This window comes from Podarcis filfolensis (genome assembly GCF_964270895.1).
Source record: "Podarcis filfolensis genome assembly, chromosome: 3".
In the NCBI taxonomy this organism is placed as follows: Eukaryota; Metazoa; Chordata; class Lepidosauria; order Squamata; family Lacertidae; genus Podarcis; species Podarcis filfolensis.
Window position 1 is genome coordinate 86,437,416 of NC_139606.1, and position 27,983 is coordinate 86,465,398.

General features: G+C 40.5%; 1 protein-coding gene across 6 annotated transcripts in view; it reads right to left on the bottom strand.

Annotated features, from left to right (window-relative positions):
- KIF6 (kinesin family member 6) overlaps positions 1 to 27,983 on the bottom strand; it is a 154,634-nt gene that overhangs the window by 108,289 nt on the left and 18,362 nt on the right. For all 6 annotated transcript variants that reach the window (XR_014545726.1, XR_014545727.1, XR_014545728.1 and 3 more), the window contains exons 4-10: positions 20,783 to 20,930; positions 16,871 to 16,980; positions 14,639 to 14,768; positions 7,068 to 7,274; positions 3,434 to 3,577; positions 2,545 to 2,631; positions 2,223 to 2,326 (exon numbers count right to left, since the gene is read on the bottom strand). Coding sequence is in view for 1 of the 6 variants with exons in the window: in XM_083604512.1 (XP_083460638.1) it covers positions 2,223 to 2,326; positions 2,545 to 2,631; positions 3,434 to 3,577; positions 7,068 to 7,274; positions 14,639 to 14,768; positions 16,871 to 16,980; positions 20,783 to 20,930 (930 nt within the window). In the remaining 5 variants the exon portion in view is untranslated. The remainder of the gene's footprint in view (positions 1 to 2,222; positions 2,327 to 2,544; positions 2,632 to 3,433; positions 3,578 to 7,067; positions 7,275 to 14,638; positions 14,769 to 16,870; positions 16,981 to 20,782; positions 20,931 to 27,983) is intronic.

Below are 27,983 nucleotides of genomic sequence, written 5' to 3' on the forward strand. Positions count from 1 at the left end.
GTTGTGGGATCACACACAGACAATGGGTTTTATCCTGACATTTATTCAGTGGGATCTGGAATCTGATATAAGTATATCAAGGCCAATCATGTTTCCCTCAGTCCCAAATGGGTAATGTATAACATGGTCTCTTTGAATCCACTTGGGTGGTGGCTGGTATCTGAAGTGCTGGAACACATATTGAATGATCCAGATGTCTTGCCTATGTCACAAGCGCATGAAACAAATTTGCCTGAAACTTTTATATTCCTATTTTTATATATAGATGCAAATTTAGACTGCCTTTCAGAGGGGAGAAAACAAATAATGGCTCTTGCTTGTATGGCATGCTAACAGGATTTTCTGGACCCAGTGCACTGTAAGTGGATTGAGTCCTCCACTCCACCCCCCAGTCAGTTGGCAAGAACTGCATCATATGTATGGATTGCAACTGAAGCAAGTCCTGTACAACATGACACTCCTCCTCTACCCCCACCTCTCTCCCCACCACCCCTTCACACCCTATCCAGCTGTTCTAGCTTAGGCAGTGGTTCTGGCCAGTGACAAGGTTCTAGTGGTGTATGTGTGCTAAGAACAGAGTCCAGAGACACCATATAACCTTATGCTAGTATCAATTAAGAATCCAGGAAGCAAAGTCAGATCAAGAAAAGTCAAGTGCCATCAAGGCATGGTCAGACAAAGCAGAGAGTAGGTTCCAGTAAGTGAGATAAAGCAAAGCAGAGGTTAAGATCTAAAGGAAAACAAGCAAGGTGGGTAGCACTCTGGATAGCTCCAAACAGTGCCTAGGCTGGAAGTCAGACAAAGTAGACTTGAATATGCTCCAACAACCAGCAAACTCACACTGAGTCTCAAACAGGACTACAGCTTCCTCTGAGGAGCTAATCCCACCCATGATTAGTGAAGTGCCTTATTCTTAAAGGGCCCAGCCTATTGTAGAAGCTACTGACTCCAGCGGTTTGATGGAGGCTGGGCTTCCACCATGATTTCTGAGCTGGAGTCCTCAGAGTCTGAAGAAGGCAATATGGCCTCTTCAGGCTGGAGAGGTATTGGTATCAAGGGGCCTTTTGGTGCTGAGACCTCCGAGGAAGCAATGATAGCAAAGGCTGGCTCAGAGGGCAAATCTTCCTCCCAGTCCAAGTTGTCCTCTGAATCCCCAGCAACTTCCCTCAACAAGAGGGACTCAGAGCCCTGGGTTATGATACCAGCAATTATCTGGGCAAATTAAGATGGGGGGTATCTGTTGTGGGTCTCATCGACACTATGCTTTGCAATGTGCTCAGCCACCCTTTAAGCACAGAGTTGTTTTAAAAAGAGGGGAGAGACAGGAGATCCAGGACCTGGTTTGCCAGCCCCTAACAGCAGCCCTGCTGATTCCCCTGTAAGGACTAAGCCAGCTGTTCGCTTAAGAAAACCTTTGCAGCCTGCTATCATGGATCTACAGTTTTAGGTTTACTAATTCACGTGTTTCACAAACACAGCCAAGCACATTCTGCTTATATAAAGTAGAACCACAATACTAAACATCTGGGCATAGCATAATTTATACAATCAAGCTGACTTTGGGCCACAAGAAATTAGCTCTGTAGCACTTCTCAACACAAAGAGCATTTCTTGAACGATTGTTAAGATTTGAGCATTACAATACTAAATTACTCCTAAACCCCAACAGGAATCTCTCACCACCACCCACAGAAGAACTAAACTGCAGGAATTCACAGTTACCATTATTCACCCCTTTTCTTCCTCCTCGCAGAGAAAGGAGTATAGCTGTGTACCTTGCAAGATCATCCTTATCTCATCCCCTTTGCTTGCTCCTCTTCCCACCAGTCCAAGAGATGTGCATGCTAGGCATCCACTAGTTCTTCTTCCCCTGGAAACTAGATATCAAACCTGCAACCACCCAGAATTCCAGATGTCTGCCATGGAGGCTCTCAGGTGAGTTTACTTTAGGCTTCCCCCTAACGATTCGCCATAAGCAGTACAACATCCCCAATCTTCACATTCCCATAACTGCTTTCCATGACAAGCAATCTAATCTGACACTTTCTGTTGTTTATAACCCTAATTTGAAATATATTACTTGGAAATTAGGTCTATGGAAATCTGTGGGATATATTAGCATTTAAAATCAATGTACTAAGAATTGAACTGATTCTTATTATGGCACTTACTAAAACATTTCAAAGTAAGAGGAGAAAAAAGAAGCAAGACCAAAATATTACTGTTGTAGCTCTTCCTCTGTCAGTTCTTCTTGCCTTTGTTCCCCAGTCATCATGGCCAGTTCATTTCTTAGGTCCTGAACTTCCTTCTTTAGTCGTGCTATTATCTGCAACAATGAAACAGGTGCCACTTATTGGCTAAATTTAAAGTTATGATTAAGAACTTTGTTGGGAATCCTCTCTCATCTTGTACAATTTTTCATGCTTTTATTTTGTCAAATATGAAGTAGATGACAGACTGAACCTTTCAAAACTGAACTGATTTCTTAAATTAATTTGAATTCCTGAAAAATGCTAGGCATAAATAACAACCAAAATTCCTTACCAGTCTGGGGTCAATTTCTTCATTTAGAATGGCTTCATTTTTAATAAGGGCAACTCGCTGAGCAAATCTACAAGTTGATATTGATTCCTAAATGTAAAAAAAATCTTCTTAACATGCAATTATGGACAAGTAAGTGTGCTATATAATTAATAAACTAAATCAGCAATCTTTAAAACCAGGCTTCCTCAAACTCGGCCCTCCAGATGTTTTTGGCCTTCAACTCCCTTGATCCCTAGCTAGCAGGACCAGTCATTAGGGATGATGGGAATTGTAGTCTCAAAACCTCTGGAGAGCTGAGTTTGAGGAAGCCTCTTTAAAACAGACAACAGTCTTCAAATTCAATGTTCACAGAATAGCAGCAAAATAAACACTTGAAGTTCTCCAGTCTCTGAAATCCAAACTGAAGATGGAACTAAATAGTGTCAAACAGATTTGGCAAAATGCAGCAGAAGAAACCAATACAAGTGATTTCCGGCATCTGCGTCTGCACAGACGCGATTTCCGGTGCCGCAGAAGTGGGTACCCGTGCCGCACTGCGCCAGTTTAGTGCAGCGCGTGGGGATTCACCAAGCGGGCGGTTCGGTTCGGGGGTGGCTCGTGGGCCGGTTAAATGACCCCCGTGGGCTGCTTGTGGCCCATGGGCCTTAGGTTGCCTACCCCTGCCCTAAGCCATTGTATGGCTTAGTGTTGCATGAGAACCAGCTTAATATAGGGTTCAAAATATAGGGTTTACCAACTACTCTGGCAGTGTTGCATCACTTCGCAAACTAGGGTTTAGGGTAGAATTAAATCCATCAGCTTATAAAACATATTTGAATGAAATTAAATGGATAAATTTAAAATACTAACTCTTGGACAGCAAATTATAATAAAAACTGAGAGAACATACATCTATGTTCCTTTTGTCTATTGAGAGTGTGGCAATCATTGTGGTCATACAGTTCCCTCCTAGGCTGTCTCTTAGCACCGAGGTCATCATAGAATTTCTGTAGGGAATATGAGACCTATTCTTCTCCGACAGAGCAATGATTACCTGCAATAAGAACAGAAATGGAAACTCTTAGAGCTCTGGTTTTGCTCTTGACTATTTGGACAAGTCACTCTAATACTGGAAACGCTTACTTTAAAACTGAGAATTTTACCGACTGTAACAGTGGCATACATTAGCAAATGTCAGACACTTTGGCTCATCAAGACTCACTCCGGTAGTAGATCAGCATAGACAATATTGCAGTGGTACCAACTGTGACACTATTAATTTATTAGTTTTTTTACCCTTCATTTTGGCACCAAAGGAGCAGCCCAGGCTGCTAAACAATAGCATTAGTATACCAGCCAAAGAAAAACCTTGAACTTTCCTGCAGTGACTCTCTGTAAAGTCACAGAAATGGTACAGGATAGACCAGGAGCTGCCAGTGTGGTGCCTTCCATATGTTGCTGGCTTTCTATTCCAATAATTCCTGGCCATTGGTCACACTTGCTGGGGCTAATGGAAGATGAAGTCCAACAATATCTGGAGGGCATCATACTGGCTATCCCTTGGCTAGATCATGGAACTGCTAGAGCTTTGAAGCATTGCCCATTTCTTCCTTGCTTCGGCCAACACTTTTTGTTTCAATTGCCTCAGTGAATGAACGGGATGAGTTCCCTCTGAATGGTGCGTGAACCGATTTCTGCTTTTTTCCCTTTATAGCCTCTGTGTAGTCCTACAGAAAGGACATGGTGCTGTTACCCAACAGTAGAATCTCCAGGACTAGGAAATACTTTGCACTACTGCTTTGCTCATATCAGATCTTTTCCCCATAACATGCACTGTATAATGTTTGACAAAGATTAGTAGAGAGGACTACATAGAAGCTGGTGGACATCTGGCATTAAGACACTTTAATCTAATGCAACTGAAGATGCTTGAGCACATGAAATTGTAGAAAACACTTGCATTAGCAAATGACATTGTCACCTCATTGCTGGATAACAGAAACAGACTGTAGTTATGATCCACCAAGAAACTGTCCAAGAAGAAGCAGGGAGTCCTTGTTTTCCACTGCAAAGCAGTATTTAATTAAGAGGTATATTGTAAAGTGCGTTCTCCAATAAATGAGAGCGTGTGTTGCGGTGTGGGCTGCCGGGCCAGCCCTGTGTTGCCAGGCAGGTTAATTGTTGTTGCCTGGTGCATTGATTGGATAACCGGGTTGCTATATCTGTTTTTATGCCCCTGTGTTTTTATGTTTGTACATATTTTATGGGCTAATAGCCGTAAATAAATAAATTGAAATAAATTGAATTAACCGGGTTGCTGGGGCAAATTGTATGTAGCAAATTGGTGGGTGGGACCATCGTCTTTAAATGTTGGGGCACTCTGGTTTTCTTTTCTCTTTTGCAGAGTGCATCGGATCACCCGCCCGCCCGCCCTGTTTTCCGGTTGACCTTGCTTTGCCTGTCATGGGGTCGTCTGCCTTGGTGCAGGGGCCTAGTAGGAATTTTGCCATTTGGCTGATTGGCTGATGCCATTTGGTTTTTGCCTACTACTTAGCAATTCTTCACAACTTGTAAGGTTGCGGTTAGGCATTGGTTATTAAAAGCTGTTGGTGGAGGGGTCAGGATAGGCTGTGCCTGCCCCTCCAATTGTGCTGAAGGGAATTCTGTTAAAGGAATCCTGGGGCTTGCCACGATTTCATCCAATCCCTGTCATGGGACCAGGGCCGGCAAGCCTTGGGGAGCTGGTTGGGTGAGCAGCGTGGGACTGACGCTCAGCTCAACTTATCCCCAACATTGACTTTCCCTTCTACTGGCTTCCGATCAGAGCTCGGAATGTCAGTTCTGTCCCAGGCGGAGGGACAGATAGTCATAACCAATGTTTAAACAACCACTCACTGATTTTGTATTTTAATAAAGTTGTGGCCAAAATAGTGCCCCAAAACTAAAATTACGTGTGATGTGTGAAATTATTTGAGGGGTGGCCTGGGGACCTACACACGCAAATCAAAATTAAGAGCACTTTTAATATTCAATAAGCACAAAATATGCTGTTTCAAGTTTATACTTAGTGATTTCAAAGTTCAGTTTTAAGCAGGTTATAGCATTTATCTGCAAGTCACTGTTAAGTGCCAAATCTTAACTCATCAATCAAAGGAGGTACTTAAAATGCGCTATAAACTGCAACCATCAACATCAGTTTTTTATCTGGTTCGATCTTCAGTTTCTTTGCCTTCACCTCGGTCCATCACACACTCCAGACACTACACTTATGTTGCAGCTGTCTAAAAATGAGATATGCTGGTAGAATCATTAGGGCTGGGGATGTTTATTCAACATGTGGTTAGTCCAAAAGCAACAATTTGGCTACAGAAGGCAAAGTAAACTTTTTGCAAAGATTTCTCAGTTATAGTAAATCTAAATGTTCTACTTTAAATTCCCATATGCCGAAGGGGGAAAAGGTGTTAGGCACATAGTTAAACAAAGCACATTGTCCATTTCTTTCAGTTCAGACAACTTTTCTCCTTGAATGTCTGACATATACTCAGTTTCTGTGGCTTACAAATATATTAAAGAAACTTTCAGGGAGAGAACACTGTGTTTATGAGCACTCCAAAATCAACAAAAGCCTTCCATTGTTATTAGTATTCGCAAGGCTATGAAACAATACTCCATAGTGAAATCTGTAAAAAAACAAAAAACTGTAGTCTGGCAGGTGTGATGCTTTTCTCATTTAGCAGAACACTAAGGCTAATGGATAATGTTTTTCAAACTATTTTAATACAGTAGCAATAAAGTCACAGTAGTAATAATTTATCCACAGGTTATTAATACAACACTCATGTGCTTCTAGGTAGAGATCCTAGAGTTGAAGACCAAAGAAAAAGTGTAAAGAGTATCATAATGGGGAAAGATTAGTACAGTGGTACCTTGGTTTACAAACTTAATCCGTTCTGGAAGTCTGTTCTTAAACCAAGGCATTCTTTCCCATAGCAGTGGGGGATTCAATTTACAAATGGAACACACTCAACATGTTCTGCTTCCAAGGCAAAGTTCACAAACCAAAACACCTACTTCCGGGTTTGCAGTGTTCTTAATCCAAGTTGTTCATAAACTAAGCTGTTCTTAAACCAAGGTACCACTGTACTAAACACGTGAAATGCTAAGGCAGAAAAGTGTATATATTGGCTGTATAATTCAATAGCTGGGATAAAATCCACGATGGCTTTGTTAGGCTTTCCATGAAATACACCTGCCTTTCTTTGGTCACGGAACACAAAACATTACTACATACTGCATTTCAACAGCTGCCATTGAAATTGTGTTTAAGAAGGAAGTTCTATTAAAAGGTACGGTGCAGTAAAATGGCATAAGGAAAATTATGTTCTCCATGCTATTACCTCAAATAAACTACGCTGGGAGACATTATACTCCTTCTCTGAATCAAATGATTAGCCATAATGCCAAGTGAAATGGAACATGAACATTCTAAAAGCAAACTACTACAACAAACTAATAGCAAAATGAAGAACTGACGTCAACCATACCTGTTCCAAGTAATGTAATGACAGATTGATATATTTGGCTTCTGTCAGCAACTGGCCTCCAACGCCAGTCTTTGCAACACGCTCTGAACCAGCCAGATCCACTAAATGTAGTTTGGAGCGTCGAATGGTTGCAGAACCTGGCTCTTTGCTTGAGATGTGAATGGTGAAAATACAATGTGAACGAGTGGAGGCTTGATTCATCGGAGTCTGTGAGACAAAGAATTTAATAAAACTCAGCTGCAGCCAACTGAAATGCTTACAAAGTAAGGGGGAGATATATCTCCTGATCATATATAAAATACAAATGTGACTAAGTTAAAAACACAGGTCAAGAAGATGCATTCAAACACATTATGAACATAGAAATCTGTTGGATCAGACCCAGGTTCCATCAAGTGTAGCTTTCCCACAGTGACTAGCTAGAGGTTCCCAAGAGACAAGATGGGCATGAATGCAATAACTCCCCCCAATGCTCTTGTCCCCAGCACCTAGAATTCAGTCCATACTGTCTTTGTATATGGGGGTGAGGGGTCTGTTTATCTATCATGTTTAATACCTCTCTCTTGATAAAACCTGTCTTTCATGAATTTGCCTAATTCCCTTCTAAAACTGTATATGCTAGCAGCCATAGATCCAGTCTAAGTCCCACTCCCTTCTGTTAATGCTTACTTTAGCCCACAAAAAATGTCTCTGCAGCACTTCTCAGAACTCCCTTCTGTTCTGCCCTCGCCTCCATAATGCCCCTTCTTCAGGACTTAGAGCAGTTTAAAATGCCCAGGGTTAGCTCAGCCAGCTGGGTCACACTGAGACAGAATGGGGGAGATATGACAGCATAGCCCGACTGAACCAGGAACCAAGGGCGGAGGAAGGGGTGTGTGATGGGGGCAGTCCGCCTCAGGTGTCACCACTGAGGGGGGGTGACAAAATGCCTGGTGGCACTCACTGCAAGGCCTGCAGTGCACCTGAGCCATGCGTCTCTCCTGGGAGGGACGCAGTGGCTTGGGCGCCCATAGGTTCATGCTGCCCCAAACAGTCCGCCCGCCACCTCCCTCTCAGCTGTAGGGTGGCTGAGTGGAAGGAGGCAGGCAGGCTCCTCGGAGGCCCCACAGAGCGTCCTGTCCTGGCTTGCCCCGCCCTGTGGGCGGCTGGCTCTGCCCCTGGGAGCAGGGCACGCGTGCCGCCCCAGGCACCCGATCGGCTTGCTCCACCAGTGCCAGGAACTTCTTGACGCAGGCAGAGATCCACTGGATCCTTACCCCACTCATCCCAGCAGATCTTGCTACAGGGGAAATTTGCCTGTCTTCAGCCTTGTACAGTTTTGACACAATCTCATTGTGGGTGCATGAAATGTGCAAATAAATGCAATCATGCAGATATTATTTATTTATTTATTTATTAAATTTATCTGCCGCCCTTCCTCCAAAGATCACAGGGCGGTTCACAGTATTTAAAAATGAAGACTCAAAATACATACCAAGAACAACAAGAAAACCAATAACCCTCTACCACAAACACATTTAAAAGGCCACAGATAATTTAATCAGCCCAAAGCCTGGTTATAAACAGACATATAAATGTCTATAAACAAACATTTTTGCCTGGCGCCTGGTAAGTTATGGTGTTATAGATGTCTCAAACTAATACTGGCCAGTGGTAAATGAGTACTGCACACATTTCATGAGTGAAGTATTCTGACTTACAGAATTTTTATTCCTAGTAGAAGTACTTATATCAGAAAGAAAGGCTTCCTAAAATGCCTACGCCACAAGTAGTTTTTTCCATCACCACACCCTTTCTACTATATGCCATAGAAATCACTGTGAGACAGCAAGTGGGTTTTTTAAAAAATCCTTAAATTATATTAACAAGATTTAACTTGATGCTTTGCCTTATCATTTGCTGTCTATTCCATGTGGCAGTTCCAGTAGACAGATTTCCTCAAAAGAGAGAATTCCAAAATCGTATATAAGCCAATAACATCATAAACTATTAATCAGATGCAATGATGGAACATTAACGTAACTGTAATGTAGTTCTACACCTTTGGTTTTTTTTGCTAAAGCACACACATAGATAACTTGGCACAAAGTAACAGAAAGAGAAAATCATTTATCAAAATCGCCACTAAAGCAAGATTACTGTCCCATTTGTGCATCTTTGATATGAAGCTCCATTGCATATCCACTAGGCCACTATTCAGACAACTTGAAATTAAAAAGAAAGACAATATTTAATAAGGAGTTAAGAGTCCACTACAAAGATTTTGCTGGTGATTTCAGAACTCTCTTGGTCTTGTTAAAAACATCCCAGACATATGTGTCTGGAGTCATGAAGATGAAAGGGGATTACAGAATGGGTCAATTTCAGAACAGATGGTTTCTATTGCAAATCTATATCTAGAAAAAATATATGGATTCCAGTGACTTGCAAATAACTTTTTCTATAACAGGATTCCATGACATCATAAGCTACAATGCTTCAATAGTTCTTGGCATCATGAGAGGAGCACTAAGGGCACATTTTATTCAATTCAAACAGTTCCTGTGACAAACCCAGAGTTTATGGTGGCTGCTTTAAGTTTCTGCTTGGCTACAATTGTACTGTACTCCCTTCCCCCAAGTTGAGAGAGCAGCAGCAACAACTGCATAGCTCTCAGCTATTACATGGCAAAATAGGCTCATCTCTATCACATGCCATCTCAAAATACCCAATGTGGTTCATGCTAGGTCAACCCTTGTTGTTCACTAGTGGTATTTTAATGTCTGGATATAATAAGGTGCATCGGTTTGAACAATATTCAATACGTCAGATTTTGGTTAGAAAACTGCTGAACAGCTATTTCACATTTTTATTCCCTTATATTTCTAGTATTGTGGTATTGTGAAATTGTGCAGCTTTGCCAAAATTAAAACAAAGATAGATACCAAATTCAAACATTTATGACAGCAGCTAATAAATTTCAGTAATGACACATTTACCACTGTGGTCACATGAAAGATTACCATCCACAGCTTTGTGAATCACCAGCAACGTAAAATCTTGAGGAATTGGATGGCTTACTGCTCATGTTATTAAATCCATTTGGAGAAACATGGGTCACGTGAACTGAAGAGGCAGATTATTTGCAACATAGAAGATTTCTGCTAATGCAATGGAACTTTCCCTTCCTCTCCTCCTTTCCTGCAGCTCCCCAAAATCTGCTTTGGAGTGTTCTCCAGAAAAGATTCCGGGGTGAGAACAGTAAGACGAAGTCCTACTTTGCATGGAAGTCTGCTTGTACACTGAAATAATCAGATATCACTCACCATCAAATTTAATACACAAAGTTCAAATTATCCCTGCACAGAAAATACTTGCATGGGCATTTTTATTTTTTATTTTTGTTTAGATGAATGGGTACACTGATTCCAACCTTTCCTTATCAACAAACCACAGCATGTTCCAAACTCAATCTAAGCTAGCTCCATATTCATGGGATTACACAAACGTTATGGTTTCCTGTGGTCTAGCCCCAGCAGTGCCCGTTAGTATGACACCTTCTTTATATATGAACAAAGTAGGGTATACTGTACATGTAAAAATCATTCAAAAAAATTCAAGCCGATTCTGTCTTTTTCTGGCAGCAACAATAAACTGTCAGCATTTTACTAGTGAAAATTAATGAGATTTTTGAGAAGGAAAAGTCTCTTGACAATTTGGAATGGATGCAGAAAATGGATTATAAACCATCCCCACCCCCCAAAAAAGTTCCAGTTTGTCTCTAAGGAAGTCTCTTCTTTATTTTCAACTCAAAATGCTTCAAAACACTAGAATGGTCCTTTAAAATGTGCAAGATTTAGAAGAATAAACTAACAGATAATGATAATAATAGGAACTAAAAGAGAGGTAACTCCAATGTGAAGGTCAGGAATAAGTGTCCATGGTCATCTTCAGATATTTAAAATCCTTACTTTTGATTGAAACATATGTGAACACTGCCAAAACTCTTTGCTCTAGGCCCTCCCAAACACAACTGATAGACAAAATACTGCACATGCACTGCATCCCAAATTGATGCAATAGTAGAACAGAGCAATAAATCGTACAGCAATAAAATCCTGTACTGAAACATTTCCATTCTCATTAAAATAGGCTACATTTGTATTAAGGAAAACTGAATACCAAGCTGGAGACTAAATTGCATGCCTTCTTTGATCTAGCTTCCTAACAAAACAAGATTTGAGATTTCTGAAGCATCTGCATGCTATGAGTCATTATTTCAACTTTTTCTGTTGAATGATAAATAAAATCCTGCAAAGAACTACTCACACCGTAAAGCCTTTTTCAACTTGAAAGGCCTACGTTATTTTGAAAGTTCTGTAAATAGAAACTGCACTCTTTAGTTTAGATCCATTTCATTTGTGTTGGCTGAATGGCATAAAGAAAGTGAAATCCACTTGGAAATCCACCATTGGCCATTTCCCGGTCTCAAGAGATTGCCAAGTCTGAAGCAATAGCAGGAATACATGCTACAGTCCTTCAGGGCAGCCTCAATTCTGTGAGCCAGAAGATTTAGCACAACTCCTTTCCTGATTAGAAGTTGCAGCTTCATTATGTCTTGCTATTGTGGTAGCTTTGTTGAAATAGAGTCACAGATTTGGAAGGTACACCAGAGGTCATCTATAATCAACCTTCTGACAATGCAGGAAATCCACTGCTGTAGCATCCCTGATAGGTGACCATCCAGCCTCTGTTTAAAAAAACAACAACCCAATGCAACCTCTGTTGTGTTTAAAAAGAAAAAGAAAACCAATGCAAGGGAGCCCATCACCTACCAAGGCAATCCATGCCATTGTCATTCCATTTTCCCAATGTGAAACTGTTAGTTTACATTCTACGATCTGGAGCAAGAGAAAACTAATTTATTCTGCCATTTATGTAGCAGGCAGCCTTTCAAATATTTGACTATGGCTATTATCTCTTCTCCAAGCTAAACACACCCAACTCCTTCAACTGTTCTTCATAGGGCATGATCTTCAGACCCCTCACCATCTTTGTCACCCTTCTTGCGACATGTTCCAGTTTGTTAGTCTCTTTCTTCAACTGCAGTACCCAGACCTTGATACAGTACTGCAGGAGAGGTCTAACCAAACCAGAATAGACTGGTGCCATTATTTATTATGATCTGGATGTTATTTCTTGTGATTTTGTTGAACTGCATTCACGTTTCACTTGTGGTCATCCTGTACTGTTGTCAAGTTTTGTGCCACCCATTCTATGTTTGTGCATCTTATTTTGCCTAACTAGGTGCAAAACTTTACATTAAACTCTGGTTAGAGTGTGCTGATGATAATACCAAGGTCGTAAGTTTGATCCCCGTATGGAAAGCTGCATATTCCTGCATTGCAGGGGGTTGGACTAGATGATACTCAGGCTCCATTCCAACTCTATAATTCTATTATTCTAATATCATTTTGCAAATCACTACAAATTAATTTGGGCCCGCCTGACCCATTCTAGTGATTTTTAGCTGCCTCGATTCAATCTGTGTTTGGCACAAATAGTTACCAGTCAGCCTAATTCAGTTCATGATTTGGACAAATGTGTTGCACGATACCATAAAACATGCATTTCCATGAAAAAAGATTTAGTAAAGGGTAATTTTACACATATACTCAAAAACCAAAAATTACGAACAAATCTGGTTCTTTTACCTAGAATTACAAGCTCAGAAAAATTAACTAATGTACAATTCTTATTTAATAACTTTAAGAAACCTCTAAAGCTGGCTGAAGTTTTGAGATTGCTTCTAGTGTTCCGATTTTAAAAGCATGTAACTTTCTTAATAACTTTTCCTGCAAATGTTGGCTTTGCTGTAAGGACATGAAAATGAGCCATAAGAACTTGACTATGTACTTCAGGCCTAGAGACTATGTTTTGCAGATGTTTTCTGGTTGCCATAGTAGCTTCTGAATTTGTCTCTTTCAATATGAAGTTGGTAACCTTGTTTTAAAAAATGACAAGAGTCAATCTTGTAGTATGCTGCTTCATCAGAAAAAATACTGACCAGTTAAAAATAAAAATAAAACTATTTTTATTTCTCTTTTGGATGATAACATAGCCAGATATCCAGTGTTAGTATTAACATATACATAATCTTAAAAAGCCAGACCGTGACATTTTACACAAGCCAGAATGAGTGCTTCAAATGTGCCAAAATTTCTTGCTTTCCAGGTGCCAGAAATCAAAAGTCTTTTTGCCTTGTGTTTGAAAATTTCCCACTGATTTTTTTTTTTTGCTGCTCTGAAGTTGTCTTATAGATTTAAGCAAAAGAGCTCTTCTCACTAGTGAACTGAAAGGTTTCATACCCTTGTTAATAATGCCCATTGTTGCTTTTAGAAGTCGTTTTCTGAGTCTTTGTGGATATATACATCATGCCATGAAGATCTATCACAGTCATACTCAAATACCATATGTGTGAACCTGATGTGGATGTGTTATCTCATTCCTTTTTCCTCACTTCCTGGCTTCACTCACAGCTCTTCTCATAACACAATGCAGTCTACTATCACCATATGGTAATGACCGTATCGAAATGGATTGAATGAAGAAGTCTAGCGTCTGCTCAGATCTCCTCAAGCCTCAAAATCAGGCTTGCCCAATTCACATTGGTCTATGATCCAAGCATGAACTCAGTTTTCCATACAACAGAGTTTGCATGGATCTAATGCAATATACCATCAATTCAGATTTATTATCATGTTGAGCTGGCTTCATGCACCAGGCCCACTGGCAGACGAACTCTGTGTAACAAAGATGTCTGGATCAACCCCCCTGTGTGGGAATCCTTTGCAGATGACCACAGTGCCTAGAGACAGACAGATGTCATGTATCCATAGCAGTGACCAGAAGAGGAATGACCACTAAGAGGATCACAGAGAGAAGAAATGCCATGCTGCATCTGCAGCAGCATAATCAGACACCTACATCTGCCCCAGCTGCAACAAAACATGTCTCTCCCATATCAGTCTCTACAGTCACAGCAGGGACAGCAACTTTCCAACAGTTTGTCTTCACCCCCAAAGGCACACTCCTGCATTGCTGACCACATAACACTAGTAATAGCATGATTACACTGTCTGCCGATACATTCCGAGGCCCAATATAAGCTGCAGGTTTTAACATATAAACCCTTATGTGGCTTAGAGCCACAAAAAAATGACTGCCTTTCCCAACAAGAATACATCCAGACTATGTTCATCCAGACCTTACAAATGTCTTCTGGGGCCCTTCCCCATGAAGCCCTACCCCTGAGAGATGCTCAAGAGAAAGTGCCTTTTTGGTTGTGGCTGTCTGCCTATGGAATGCTTTCCCAAGTGAGGCTCACCTGGTGCCAACACTGACATCTTATTGGCACCAGGTGAAGATTTTCCTCTTCACTTGGGCATTTGATGGAATTTGAAAAGTTTCTAAAGTTGATTGTAAATTACTTCAAGTCTTGTGTTAAATGACTTACAAAAGAGAAGGAAGATATTAAGTATTTTGAGTTCAACAAGAGGAAAATTGAACTGTTTGCAGCCAAAGGTTCTCACCTCTGCAATCATCCTGTTAGTGTCTCCTAAGAAAAGAAGGTTCAGGGCTTCCTCCTCATTGGTTGCTTGCTGCAAAGAGAGATGTTTCAGATGAATGTTCTGATCAGGATCTTCCATTATTGTCACCTTTCTAGAAGAAGAAGAAGAGGAGGAGGAGGAGTTTGGATTTGATATCCCGCTTTATCATTACTCTAAGGAGCCTCAAAGTGGCTAACAATCTCCTTTCCCTTCCTCCCCCACAACAAGCACTCTGTGAGGTGAGTGAGGCGGAGAGACTCCACTGCTCTTAACCACTACACCACACTGGCTCTACAGTACAATAAAATAAAAATAAAAACAAGATTTAAGTAAAGCTTAATGTCGGCATTTTGGGCACAAAATATATTGCAGCCGTTTTAAAGAATCCATAATGTATTTTGTGAATAAGTAAATGCACAGATATCCTGGATTTCCCCCCCTGAACATAGAATCATAGAATCTTAGAGCTGGAAGGGACACAAGGGTCATGTAGTCCAACCCCCCGCAATGCAGGACTCTCAGTTAAAGCAACCCTCAGGTTGTGTCTCTTGGCGAAAAGAAATTTCCCAGGTGTTCATATCAGAACTACCAAAAAAAACTGTGCAACACTGCAGTTAATATTCAGACAGGCCCATGAAACATTTCATAGGCAATGTGGTGATGGTTTTCCCCACCCTCAGAATACATCCTTTCATTTCCCCCTTTATCTTTGATTTTATTTCCTTTCTTCCACTTAAAGACTGGCCCTAATTCAAAAATGACAGGCTACAGTATAAAACATGAACTAATAAGGATCATGACACAATTATAATATACAAGCGAAAAAATTCTTGGGACAGTTCTAATAATGCAGTAGGCAATATCCTATTAGTAATTGGCCTCGCTACATCACTGCCAAAAAAATTTAAAATGCTGATCAAAGAGGCATGCCTTCAGCTGACACCTAAAGCTAAACATTGTGGTCTGCACCCCAGAAGTGAGTTTGTACCTCAGTCAGAAGAGAGGGCAGTCCATTAATGGGATGCCACCACTGAGAAGGCTCTATCCCATTTTACTTGACCAGGGGGGAAAGAAGGGCCTCCACCACACAGATGTTCCTTTCAGCATTTGGGCCCCAAGATGCTTAGGGTTTTATGTCAACTTAACAAAGAGAAAACTTGATGGTTGTGGAACTTGTAGACCTCATCTGGACCTGAGATTGGGCATGACTTTGTGTGTGCCTTACCAAAACAAGTCCTCATATGTTAGGTTTTCTTACTAGCTTGGCTGATGCAACCAAAGAATTTGTACAGTACAACTTGGCTAATTCTGTTTTATGCATATTCCACCCAGCTTTAAAGAAGTCTACAAATTCCATCTACTTAGCCAAATGAAAACATTCTTTGTTTATAGAAAAAACAAAAATCCTGCTTCTGCCTCCTCTCCATCATTATGGATAAGTTAGCAGTACTTTTCCATATCAAGGTCCAAGTTAGGACTAATTCTTATGGATTTTAGACATTTCTACCTGTATTGAAGGAATGGAGACAACTTTATATAGATATAAAGCTAGCAGCAGCAACTTGAATTATGAGAAACAATATACTGAACAGTATTAATAGTTTCCTCTATCACTTCTTTCTTTTTTTCTTTTTTCTTTTTTTTTTGAGAGGGACAGTTTGACACTGGAAACCATCGACATAACACTATCTAATCAAACTCATATATTTTTCTGCCACTATGGAAAAAGTTGTACCTATTGGTAAAAAAAAGAAAAGAAAAAGAAAAAAAGCCAGAATGAGACAGGGTGCAAAAATCAAGTGTCCAGTAGGAATATTTGTCAGGTCTAATTTTCTTAACTGCCAATGGTGACCAAAAATCTATTTTTGCAGCCCTTTTCAAATCACAGATATTCTTTGTTTTAGATGTATCTGTGAGAAAATGACATCTCTGTAAATTCAGAACTCTTTTCAGAATCCACAGCAACCCTATTAAATACACATTTTAACTCAATTGTTCCCACTAAATGAATGCGATCCAACATAATGCTAAACTGACACATTTACTTTCTAAAAGGTATGGGAAAGGAAATACATTAAGAATAACCACACCTAAATCTGAAAGCACTTGTGGGTTTTTAAAAAGAAAAATGTAATTGTGCGTCTAATGAAGGCTGGATTTTTTTGGGGGGGGTGGAATGAAAAGATTTGTGATTTTTAAAAATGTTTCACTCACGGCAAATCTTCTAGTTTGGAGGCTTCATGTCGCGGGTCCAGCAGATCATAGCCGCACTCATTATAAATTTCTAAGTAGGAAATATGTGTTGTATATACTTTGCTGCTATCCTGAATTGGAAGAAAAATAAAAAGATGGGATCAATAGTTATCTAAAAACCTAGGATACACTGACAGTACATATTTTGTGTTGTTTACCTTCTTACAGTATGTCCTTTGAATGGTTTACACACATTATTAGAAGGTGGTTTCCCCCCCCCATTTTTTATTATAATGTTCCATTATAAGCATTTTGGCATACTGAGAAAGACAGTAACAAAATTAAGAATAAAACATGGTAAGACTATAAAAAAGAGCAACAGCAGTACAACTGGTTACTTATTAACCTTCCTCAAAATATGTTATCACATTTATTTAATGGTTCCATACTTGTACAAATATATATGTTCCATGTTTCTGTGACCAGATCTGTCTGCATTCTCCTCTTGAATTGCTTTGTTGGCTCAGACAATCTGAAAACTGATGGGGAGCGGAAAATAATAGTCTGCTGAGAACCTACAATCTTTCATTTGGGAGAGAACCCAAGAAAGGCATCTTCCCCTTTGGACCCACATGGGGAACAGCATTACTTCTCACTGCTTTAGGTAGGTATCGGTATCGGTGTGACATCAGCCACCAGCCCCCTAATCTCCATGTGCATCTCTGAACCTTCAAACTAAAGAAATAGCACAGAATTGCCATCATTAATAGGTCTGAAAGCAAAGGGTCAAGAATTAATGCGAGCTTACAGAGATCAGCAACAAGCAGCACAGCATTATCAATGATGGACAAGGATCAATGGAAGACAGCTTGCTGTCCATTACCAATGCTTCTTTGCAATGTGCAGCCTCAAGAGAATGCTGGTTGTGTTCTAAGTTGTGCCCATCAGTTCATGTAGGACAGTGGAGAGCCCAATAGGCCTGGCAGTGCCTCACAGACACTAATATACATCCTAGATTGCACCATACTTATTTGCAACTTGTAGAGGTTCCCTGGCAGAATGTCAATGTGGAAAGGGTTCTCTGAATGTACAAAGCCTGAAAACAACTCATATTGCCCCTTTGGGTATGGAATATGCTCCTATCAACCAAGGATGGCTTACTGAGGTGGTGAGTTATTTTCTATTTTACTAGGCTGCCCATTGTAGGAAGACACGGAAGGCTACGGATATTACAAATATTTGGGCAGGACAACTCACTGTTACTCTTTCCCCCTTCCCCAAAGTCCGCCATGGATTACGATTTACAAGAGCCAGCACCTCTCCAAAGCTACACATTTTCCACTCCTACCATGCCACCAAAATGCCATGGTTGGTGCTTCCGCAAACATTATTCAAACCATACACAAAAAACTGGGCTTGGCGGTGTAAGAGAGAAATGTGTATCCATCTCAGTGATTGAGTGTCTTTAGACTGAGCTTTGAATTCTGAGTACCTTGGATTAAACATACAGTTCCTTCAAGATAATCCACATTTCAGTAAATAAGCTTTCCACTAGCTGTTTCTAACACAGCAAGGTAAAAGGGAGGAGCGGATGGTGCTGTGATCTAAACCACTGAGGCTCTTGGGCTTGCCGATCAGAAGGTCAGCGGTTCGAATCCCCGCGATGGGGTGAACTCCTGTTGCTCTGTCCCAGCTTCTGCCAACCTAGCAGTTTGAAAGCACACCAGTGCACATAGATAAACAGGTACTGCTGCAGTGTGAAGGTAAACGGCATTTCTGTGCGCTCTGGTTTCTGTCACGGTGTTCCACTGTGCCAGTAGCGGTTTAGTCATGTGGGCCACATGACCCAGAAAGCTGTCTACAGACAAATGCCGGCTCCCTCGGCCTGAAAGCGAGATGAGTGCCACAAACCCAGAGTCACCTTTGACTGGAATTAACCATTCAGGGGTCCTTTACCTTTTACCTTTACCTAACACAGCAGTTAGAAGAAAACTGAGCTGGAAGTTGCATGCAGCTCTAAGGGTATGCACATATGCTAGGACCTCCAACCAGGAAGAGATGGGAGAGTGCCAGCTCCCTGCCTAATGTGCAAGAATATACTGAATCTAGCTTTGCCTAGCTAGAGATCCCATATGTGGGACCACAGACCACGAAGACCCATTCCAGTACTAAGCTGAGGCAATCCAGTAAGTGAATTTTTTCCTGTTTTAAAATTTGAACTTTTTAAGCCCAGTTATGTATATATTCAGACTAGTTCTATGCCACCTTTCTGCCAAACAGAGATACTGGTCAAGGCTTATAAACCAAAAACTCTTAACTCAGTTGCAACTTGGATGAACAAGCAGTGATAGTAAATAATATCTGAGAGTTTCAACTCAGAAGGACATAAATGTTCCACTTTGGCTTTGCCTCTATTGGTTAATGAGGTGAGACAACTGATATTTCAACATATAAACAGAATTTCATTTTCTCTTTTGTGGAATATGGCAAAATACCAAGGTCCTTTCATTTCCTGTTGCAGAAGAATCATTCTCAGACTGTCACATCCTATTTGACAAGAATACTAACCTCTTCATTAACTTATCAGTTCTCAATCAGTTTAATAAAGTTTCCACAGTGCTTTGTTCCCTAGATCCGATTAACAAAATCCTTTACTTCAAGTTTCATCTTGTTTGAGGGAGTATAACACTAAGCTCAAACCTGTATTCCAACTATTACTAAGAAAAAATACTAAATGCAAAGCAGATTGCTACTCAGAATGATAGGGCCAGTGCAGACATACTCTCAGCCATGGTTAAGAGAGAATGAGGAAGCCTCATAATTACATGCTCCTTTTAGCAATTTTAGGGGGGGGGGACGGTAACTGAATTAGTCAAAAGATGCAGAAATATCTAAAATATACAAGGAATCCAAAGGAACAGGTGCAATAAACTAAAGTAAAATTGGGCATTTCACAGTAACTAACCTTCTAATCCTAAATATATTCATATGGAAGTAAGGTCACATTAATAATAACAGGATTTACTTCCATTTTAGAGGATTTAGGAACACAGAACACTGTATCTCATAATTCAGCCATGTCTGTAACCAGCATAGCAATGAACATTCACCAGCAGCGCCACCTGTGGAGCAGCTGTAAGCTGTGTCCTATGAATGGCATTCACCCTTCAAGGTCTTTGATGGGATCTTGTTAACTAGTCCTTTTGGTCCAGATACCATTTTTAACAGATCTAAAAATGTTAAATTCAAAACAGATGGGAAAGTCTCTTGAGAAAAATACATTTCTGCACAAAATATTTTAATTGCATTTTTACTGTTCACAGATTTACCTGGTTCATGTGGTCTGCAGGTGCAGTTACACAAAGAAAGTTGCCTAATGCCTACTCTTTCTTTGCTCAGACAGAATCAATGAATCAACCTCCTGCATATCATTCATAAGTATTTCAAATCTTTATTGAACAATAAAAAAGGCCCACAAAAATCAGAGAGAATTTTGGACATTTCTGTCTCTGAATACTTAACAGTTCAGCAATGATGTTTTAATACATTTTTAAGACAGACTGCGTATCTAGTTCTGAACCAGTCTTCTACAGAATCTAAATCAGTTTATTGTGAATGGTTTGAAAATATATCTCCAAGGACTGATATCTCAGCCTTATTGAGGTTTTAATGACTAAATGAACCCTGGCAGAAAAACCAAGAAGTTAAAAATGAAATGAAAACATATTTAACATCTTAAAACTAATTAAAAGTATCTAAAAATTAAGAACATCTAAAAACTTTTAATAACAATTGCATAACATCCCCACACAGATAATAATTTCAAGGCAACCAGATATCATGATAAAATCAGTATTTCTTTCCTCAGCTATATCATTATATTTAGTTAATGAAATGTTTTAAAGAAAAATGATCAGAGAGAATGACCTGTACCTTCTGCAACTGCTGAAATATGTAAGATAGTGTCCGTGGAATTATGCCCCTATCACTGTAACGTTCTGCTCCTCCTGTTATGGTAAAGGTCTTGCCGCTGCCCGTCTGTCCATAAGCAAATATGGTGCCATTATAGCCCGCTAGAGCACTGAAAGTGGAGGAATAAATATGTTATCTATGTAATATAAACATTGGTTTATAAACTTTCACTCTCTGATTAGCGTAGCCATGGAAATCTTTGCTGGCATGATTGGATATTCCTTACATCTTCTAAAATGAAAAATAATGTCAACCTTTTTCAAGCAATCTCCCTTAATTTAACACATTTTTAAATGCTTTCGTGAATATATGCATTTTCATACACACTTACCCCAATGTATGCAATTTTGTACATGTTACTTGGCTGGAGAACTGCACAGCAAAATTCAATGAAGTGCAAATTTTGAAGGCTGGCTATGCTTTGATTCTCATATTGTCCTGGAAAGTGTGAATTTGGTAGCTTCACCTTTAAATGTGAACTGAATCAAATCACCCCTCAATCCCCACTGGTGATACAGCGTCATTTTTAGCATTAGCAAACTGTATGGGGAAAAAGATGGCTGCCCCCATCTTCTTGAAGCCATTTTTACATTTAAACAGGTTTTTAAAAGAAGAATGGAATAAGAAACTCCTTAGAGCACCTTGCAATTGATTCCTCCCTCCTAGGTAAAAAACCCCAAAACCTTATTGCTACCCGGCAAACATCACTGATTAACCCCCTTCCAACTGTCAGGGGGGAAATTTCCAAAGAAGGAGAGGGATCCCTTTTCACAGTCTGAATTTTATACTAGCTTTTGAGTACACTGTTTTAGAAGAAACCAATCACCATTTCCAATTTCACAAAAATCAAGTTCTAAATGCAGAAGACAGAGATCAGTGCAAAATGTAGCCATAGGTTGCAAAAAGGTATCTTACATACCTTCTCCGATAATTCACATATATAAAGGTTTTTCTTGGGTAGCAATGTACATACAGAGTCTTTGTTTTCAAGTCACATTCAAAGTGAGACATTACTGTTGTAAGCAATATGTGGCTGGGGGAAAGAGAAGTGGGAATAGAGAGGGAAGATAGTAAAGTTTCATTATTTTACATAGTACCTCGGGTTAAGTACTTAATTCGTTCCGGAGGTCCGTTCTTAACCTGAAACTGTTCTTAACCTGAAGCACCACTTTAGCTAATGGGGCCTCCCACTGCCGCCGCGCTGCTGCTGCTGCACAATTTCTGTTCTCATCCTGAAGCAAAGTTCTTAACCCGAGGTGCTATTTCTGGGTTAGCGGAGTCTGTAATCCGAAGCGTATGTAACCTGAAGCGTATGTAATCTGAGGTACCACTGTATATGAAGGAAGCTTTTATGTCAGCATCACGTGAATCACTACTTTTTGTTGGCAATGTGAGAGACCAGAGGGCCCAGGGAGTGGTTTGCAGTGTGTGTTGTTTGGTGGGGGGAGGGTGTTGCTGGATGAGATAAACCAGGCATCCCTAACCTGCAGCCCTCCAGATGTTTTGGCCTACAACTCCCATGATCCCTAGCTAACAGGACCAGTGGTCAGGCATGATGGGAATTGTAGTCCAAAACATCTGGAAGGTAGAAGGTTGGGGATGCCTGAGATAAACCATATCAACTGTATGCTGTCTCGGGGGTGGGGGGTTTGATCCCTGTCTTGTTGACTTGCATATGTAATGATGAATTATGGCTTCTCCCATAATTATATCATATTCCTGACATCATATCAATGGAAACATTTCAGCTTGATGACGTAATCATTCTCTTGGTAAGACTTACTAGTTTTCAAAAGAAGATTGTATTTGGTTTGTTCAGCTCAAATACTCAACATATGTTATGTAAAAGAAGAGGGGGAAAGGATTTTTGTGCACTCTGTTTATGAGTAAAGTTATAAATAAGCCATGCTAAAAAAAAAGAAAAAGCAAAACCTTCCTTTTCTTCCCTAGGAGGATGGGGCCATGTGTAGGTCAACAGTGAGTCTGGTGCCATGAGAGAGGCAAAAGGCCTCCAACTCATTTATCTGGAAGCCTAAGCATTTGCCAGATGGCTCAGCATAATCTACAATAGCAAAATGTCAAAGAAAAGAACACAATAAGATGCCAAAGAAAGCCAGTATCTGCTGAAAACAAAAATACCAGAATTGTCAGAAGTATTTGTTTTCTGCCTGGTTATTAGGCATATATTCCACCTTTGTTTCAAAAAGAAGTCATGGGGGGTGTTCTATGTTATATCATGTTGTCAGCGTGAAACAGTTGTTTGTCCACTTTAGGATTAGCAGAATATTTTCGAACTTTGTAGCATTGCACTGAAACTGGGCAATTGTTGAGTGATCAGTTTCTTGGGCTTGGTCCTCACATTCTCACAACTTCTTACTCTGTCTTGCTGTAATTCAATGCTTCTGCAGTTTACTAAACCAGATTTTTTTTTTGTTTTGTTACATCTAAAGTGCAAAACAGTAATTTAATCTCAGTTTGCAAAATGTGATATGAAAGCTGGCTCCTCTTAAACTAGGATACGACTTTGTAGCCACTTTTGAACTGCCAAAGTTTCTGGACTATCTTCGAAGTTCGCTCCAAGATGAACTACAATCATTCAAGATGGAACTGAGATTGAGGATAGGTACATATTCTCTAGGGAAGAGCACATGTGGCATACTAGTTGAAAGTTCTTGTGGGCACTGCCACTACCTGAGTATCCAAGAGCAGGGATAGTTCCAGGAATACTCCCATATTGTACATCTGCTGAGTCAATGAAAGTGTAACCCTACACAGAACAGGTTGCGCATCTATTCCAATGTCAGGTTTAAACTTGCCTGGATGGAGCTTCAGTTTATTCACCCTCATCCAAATTGCCCCAAATGAAAGTCATTCCCGCTTGTTATGGAACAATACCAAGAAGCTTTTCTGAGACAGGAGGGGGAAGAGCTTCTGATTAGTGAAAAATGATATTTGTCTAGTTGAGATGGGAGGGGAATAATGGTGATAATGGTGGTGATGATGATGATGGTGCCAGCAAAATTGCCATCCAGCCAGTTGCCATCACAAGAAGATATGAATTAGGACAGTGGTGGCCAAACCTGGCCCTCCAGCTGTTTTGGGACTACAACTCCCACCATCCCTAGCTAACAGGACCAGTGGTCAGGGATGATGGGAATTGTAGTCCCAAAACAGCTGGAGGGCCATCACTAGATTAAGAGAAGAAAGAGTTGAGGAACTAGCAAAAGGAGAGTTGGGTAGAGAAAGAATGCTAGGCAACCACTTGCAGAGTACCACTTGTTCTGGAGATGCCCTTTTTGGAAGTTACAATGTGACTAGAGACTGGAATGCTTTTCTCTTAGGTAGTTGAGCTTTAAAATGGTTACAGAATTGCTTTATTTAGTTAATTATATCTGTATCTCAAACAGAAACAAATCAAAGACATAATCCAAAAAAAGTAACCATGCTAAAATGAACTGTAGCAAGGTTTTGTCATGCTACAAAGTTTCATAGTAAGGCATTCATGAATTTGTGACAGGGTAGCATGTTGTACAGATATATAAAAGATGGTTACATTTCTCTCCCTAGATTCAGGAGAGGCATGTTACTTTGGCAATATAAACCTAACTGAGTAATCCTTCATGGGCCAAATCTGATTTCAACAGACTTAAAAGAAATGAGGGAATTCTGATTGGGGAATACAAAGACTTTGAAGTACTGAGTTAAAATAATCAAGTTAAAAATACAGTGGTACCTCGGGTTACATACGCTTCAGGTTACAGACTCTGCTAACCCAGAAATAGTGCTTCAGGTTAAGAACTTTGCTTCAGGATGAGAACAGAAATCGTGCTCCGGCAGCGCGGCAACAGCAGGAGGCCCCATTAGCTAAAGTGATACATCAGGTTAAGAACAGTTTCAGGTTAAGTACGGACCTCTGGAACGAATTAAGCACTTAACCTGAGGTACCACTGTAAATGGTAAAAATTGCCACGTTATAAGAGAGGCCTTGAATGGGTAAATGGGGCCTTTGGACCAAAAGAATCTTAACTGTTCCTGCATTATATACAGTCCTGCATTAGCCATTAAATGAGGTGGTCCTTCAGTAACTATGGAACGAGGTGAAACAGAGGAAAAGCACAAAGGTAGATACTGTGGAACCTTGGTTCTCGAACTTAATGAGTTCCCGGAGTCCATTTAACTCCCGAAATCGTTCGCAAACCAAGGCACGGCTTCCAATTGGCTGCAGAAGCTTCCTGCAGTCAAGCGGAAGCCTCATCAGACGTTAGGCTTCTGAAAAAATTTCACAAACCAGAACACTAACTTCTGGGTTTGCAGCATTCAGGAGCCAAAATGTGCGAGCACCAAGGCGTTAGAGAACCAAGGTACAACTGTACATACAAACTTTATTTTTCACTCAAGAACTAATCAAGTCTTGAATTTTTTCAAGCTTTTATTCAGGGAGCTTTTTTATTTTTGGCTAAAAATAAACTCGAGATCAAAGTATGTAAAATACATGCTGATGAAAGTTGTCAACTATTAATATTTCAGTCACACCCCTTCTCTAAACTATTTTTCTGGCATCTTTGTGCTTCCATTCTATCCATCATAGACACCCTTTAGAACCAGAGTGAAATATGGCACAGTACTGACTAATTCAACTTTCAAGTAGTAATGCTTATGAGAAACATAAAGTTTACCCTCATTTTAAAGTTTTGAGACAGATGTTTTCAAGGAGATACATTTAAATGTCTTTCCTCATTTGGAGATAAAAGTTATTTTCATTAAAATAAACAAAATATCTCATTATTACATCTTTTGTCTCCCTGCCAAATCTGTAGCATAAACCCTATTTAGCAATGCTCTTCATTTCACGGATACGTGCAGTTCTTTATATATACACTTAGCAGAATGAATTTTTTTCAGTGCAAATTCATACTGCATACATTTTTTCCACAAAAGCTGTCAGAAATTGGCCTGAAAAAGATGTGCAGTGTTTATAATTTAAGCAGTTTACATTAATTTGAATGCTTGGGCAATCTGGATTTTGTGTCAAAATAAATCTTAAAAGATACTATGCCTTATAATAGCAGTTTGAGGGAAAACATAGTAATCCTTGATACAATTTCAGATCTGTGGCTCCATAGCTGAGTGTCTTTTTTTAAAAAAAACAAAACCCCACTTTAATCTTTATAGTTCTGACACTTCATTTTTCAGTGAGATTTAAAAAGGAGGAAAGAAAACAAACCCAAACCTTCCTAAATAAAAACCCTATAATCATGTCAAAGTGGTATTCAAAAAGGGCATTATTTTCTTCCCCCACCATGCTGCAAATAGACTCTACCGACCTCGATGTCAAGCCACCTACACGAATAAGAAGAAGGATGTGATGCATGTTTGTCTATTGTATGGCTTCACCACTGCTTACTAAGGGATATCATTCCAGTATATCATTGGTTCTCAACTGCTAAGTCATTGGCTGGAACTAACTATAGACCATCCTGCTAGCTCCAAAGAGGGTAGATTTTTTACTTATTTTCCAGCCCTAAGTACCTATTCCGGTTCTTCTTTCTCCAATATTTGATAGCAATAGAGAGGTTTTTAGGACTCACTCAGTTCCCTTGGTTTTAAATGATAGAATCATGGAATTGTAGAGCTGGGAGGAACCACGAGGGTCATCTAGCTGAACGCCCTGCAATGCAGGAATTTTTGCCCAACATGGGGCTCAAACCCACAACCCTGAGATTAAGAATCTTGTGCTCTAATAATAATAATAATACCTTTATTGCCAATGTACAACCTGTGTACAATGAAATTAACCGAGCCTCCCTCCCTCCCCAACACTCAATCTCGCTGCACTCTGTGTGTTTGTCGCACAACACACCAATCCCGAAAGTCAGTTGCACTATATTATTTTCCGTTCAGCAGCCTAACAGCCTGCGGATAGAAACTGTTTTTTAGCCTGTTGCTACGACTGATTATACTTCTATATCTCCTGCCCGAGGGTAGAAGATTAAAGAGGTGCTGGCCGGGGTGTGAATCATCCCTGAGAATTTTTCTTGCTCTCCTAAGGCATTGGTCCCTTGCAATGTCATCTAGCAGGCTCAGGGGACAGCCCGTGATATCATGTGCTGTGTTCACCACCTTCTGTAAAGACTTTCTGTCCATGGCTGTCAAGCCAACATATCACACTGTGATACAATATGAGAGGACACTTTCTGTTGTGGACTGGTAGAAGGAGGTCATCAATTGTTGCTTAACATTGTTCTTTTGCAAGACCCTGAGGAAATGGAGTCTCTGTTGGCAATGGCAGAGGAAGAGGGGGGTGGGGGGAGCACACCACCCCCGGCAGCGCTATCCCGGTGGGGTTCCATTGCGGCTGCCCCCCGCCAGCACTGGGAGCCCCGCCCCCACAGGTGACACACCCCGCCCCCAGAACACACGCCCCACCCCTTTGGGCCACCCACCTTGCCCCCAGGATGCACGCCAGCCCCTCCCCCACCTGCTCTCCCCCCCCTGTGCCAGAGCATAAAGCTCCGCCACTGTCTGTTGGGCCTGAGCTATTTGGTTGAGTTGTGGTTGTTGATGTGAAATGAAGTCCTTCAGAATATGACTGCACACACCCACACCCTGAAAGAGGTAGGGTACTTTTCACTAGTGAAATCGCAAAGCAGCCAGTTTGAAGACACCCCCTGCTCCCCTTTCTGTTTAGCCAGCCATTGAATCATGGAGTTGTTAGACAAGCAAGAGAGGGAAGTGTCAATGGCAATAACCAGGAAATGTAACAGCGGCATTGCAGAATCTGTCCGCACAAATATCAGAGCGCTACGATTCATCCCAGAGTATTTCCCCTGTGTGCAGTACGGTTAGCAGAAGCTTTAATTCCTCTGACCACAGGCATTTTATAGTGAACTATTATTTGTTAATGTTTAATATTTCAGATTTCATGCTGCAGTATTCAGACTCCAATGAAAATGACATCTTAAAATTAGAATATTTAGATATAAGAGTTTTAGTCTGAAATCCTCAACATTTTGGAGAACATACAAGGAAAGAAAAAGCTTCTAGCCAAAAAATCAGGGCCAATTCTGTGGACCAATGCCAGTTGGCAAGAAAAGTGCAGAAGCAACTGGAGGCTGCGGCACCAGGACTTGCTGACTTGCCCACCAATCTCCACCCTCTCCTC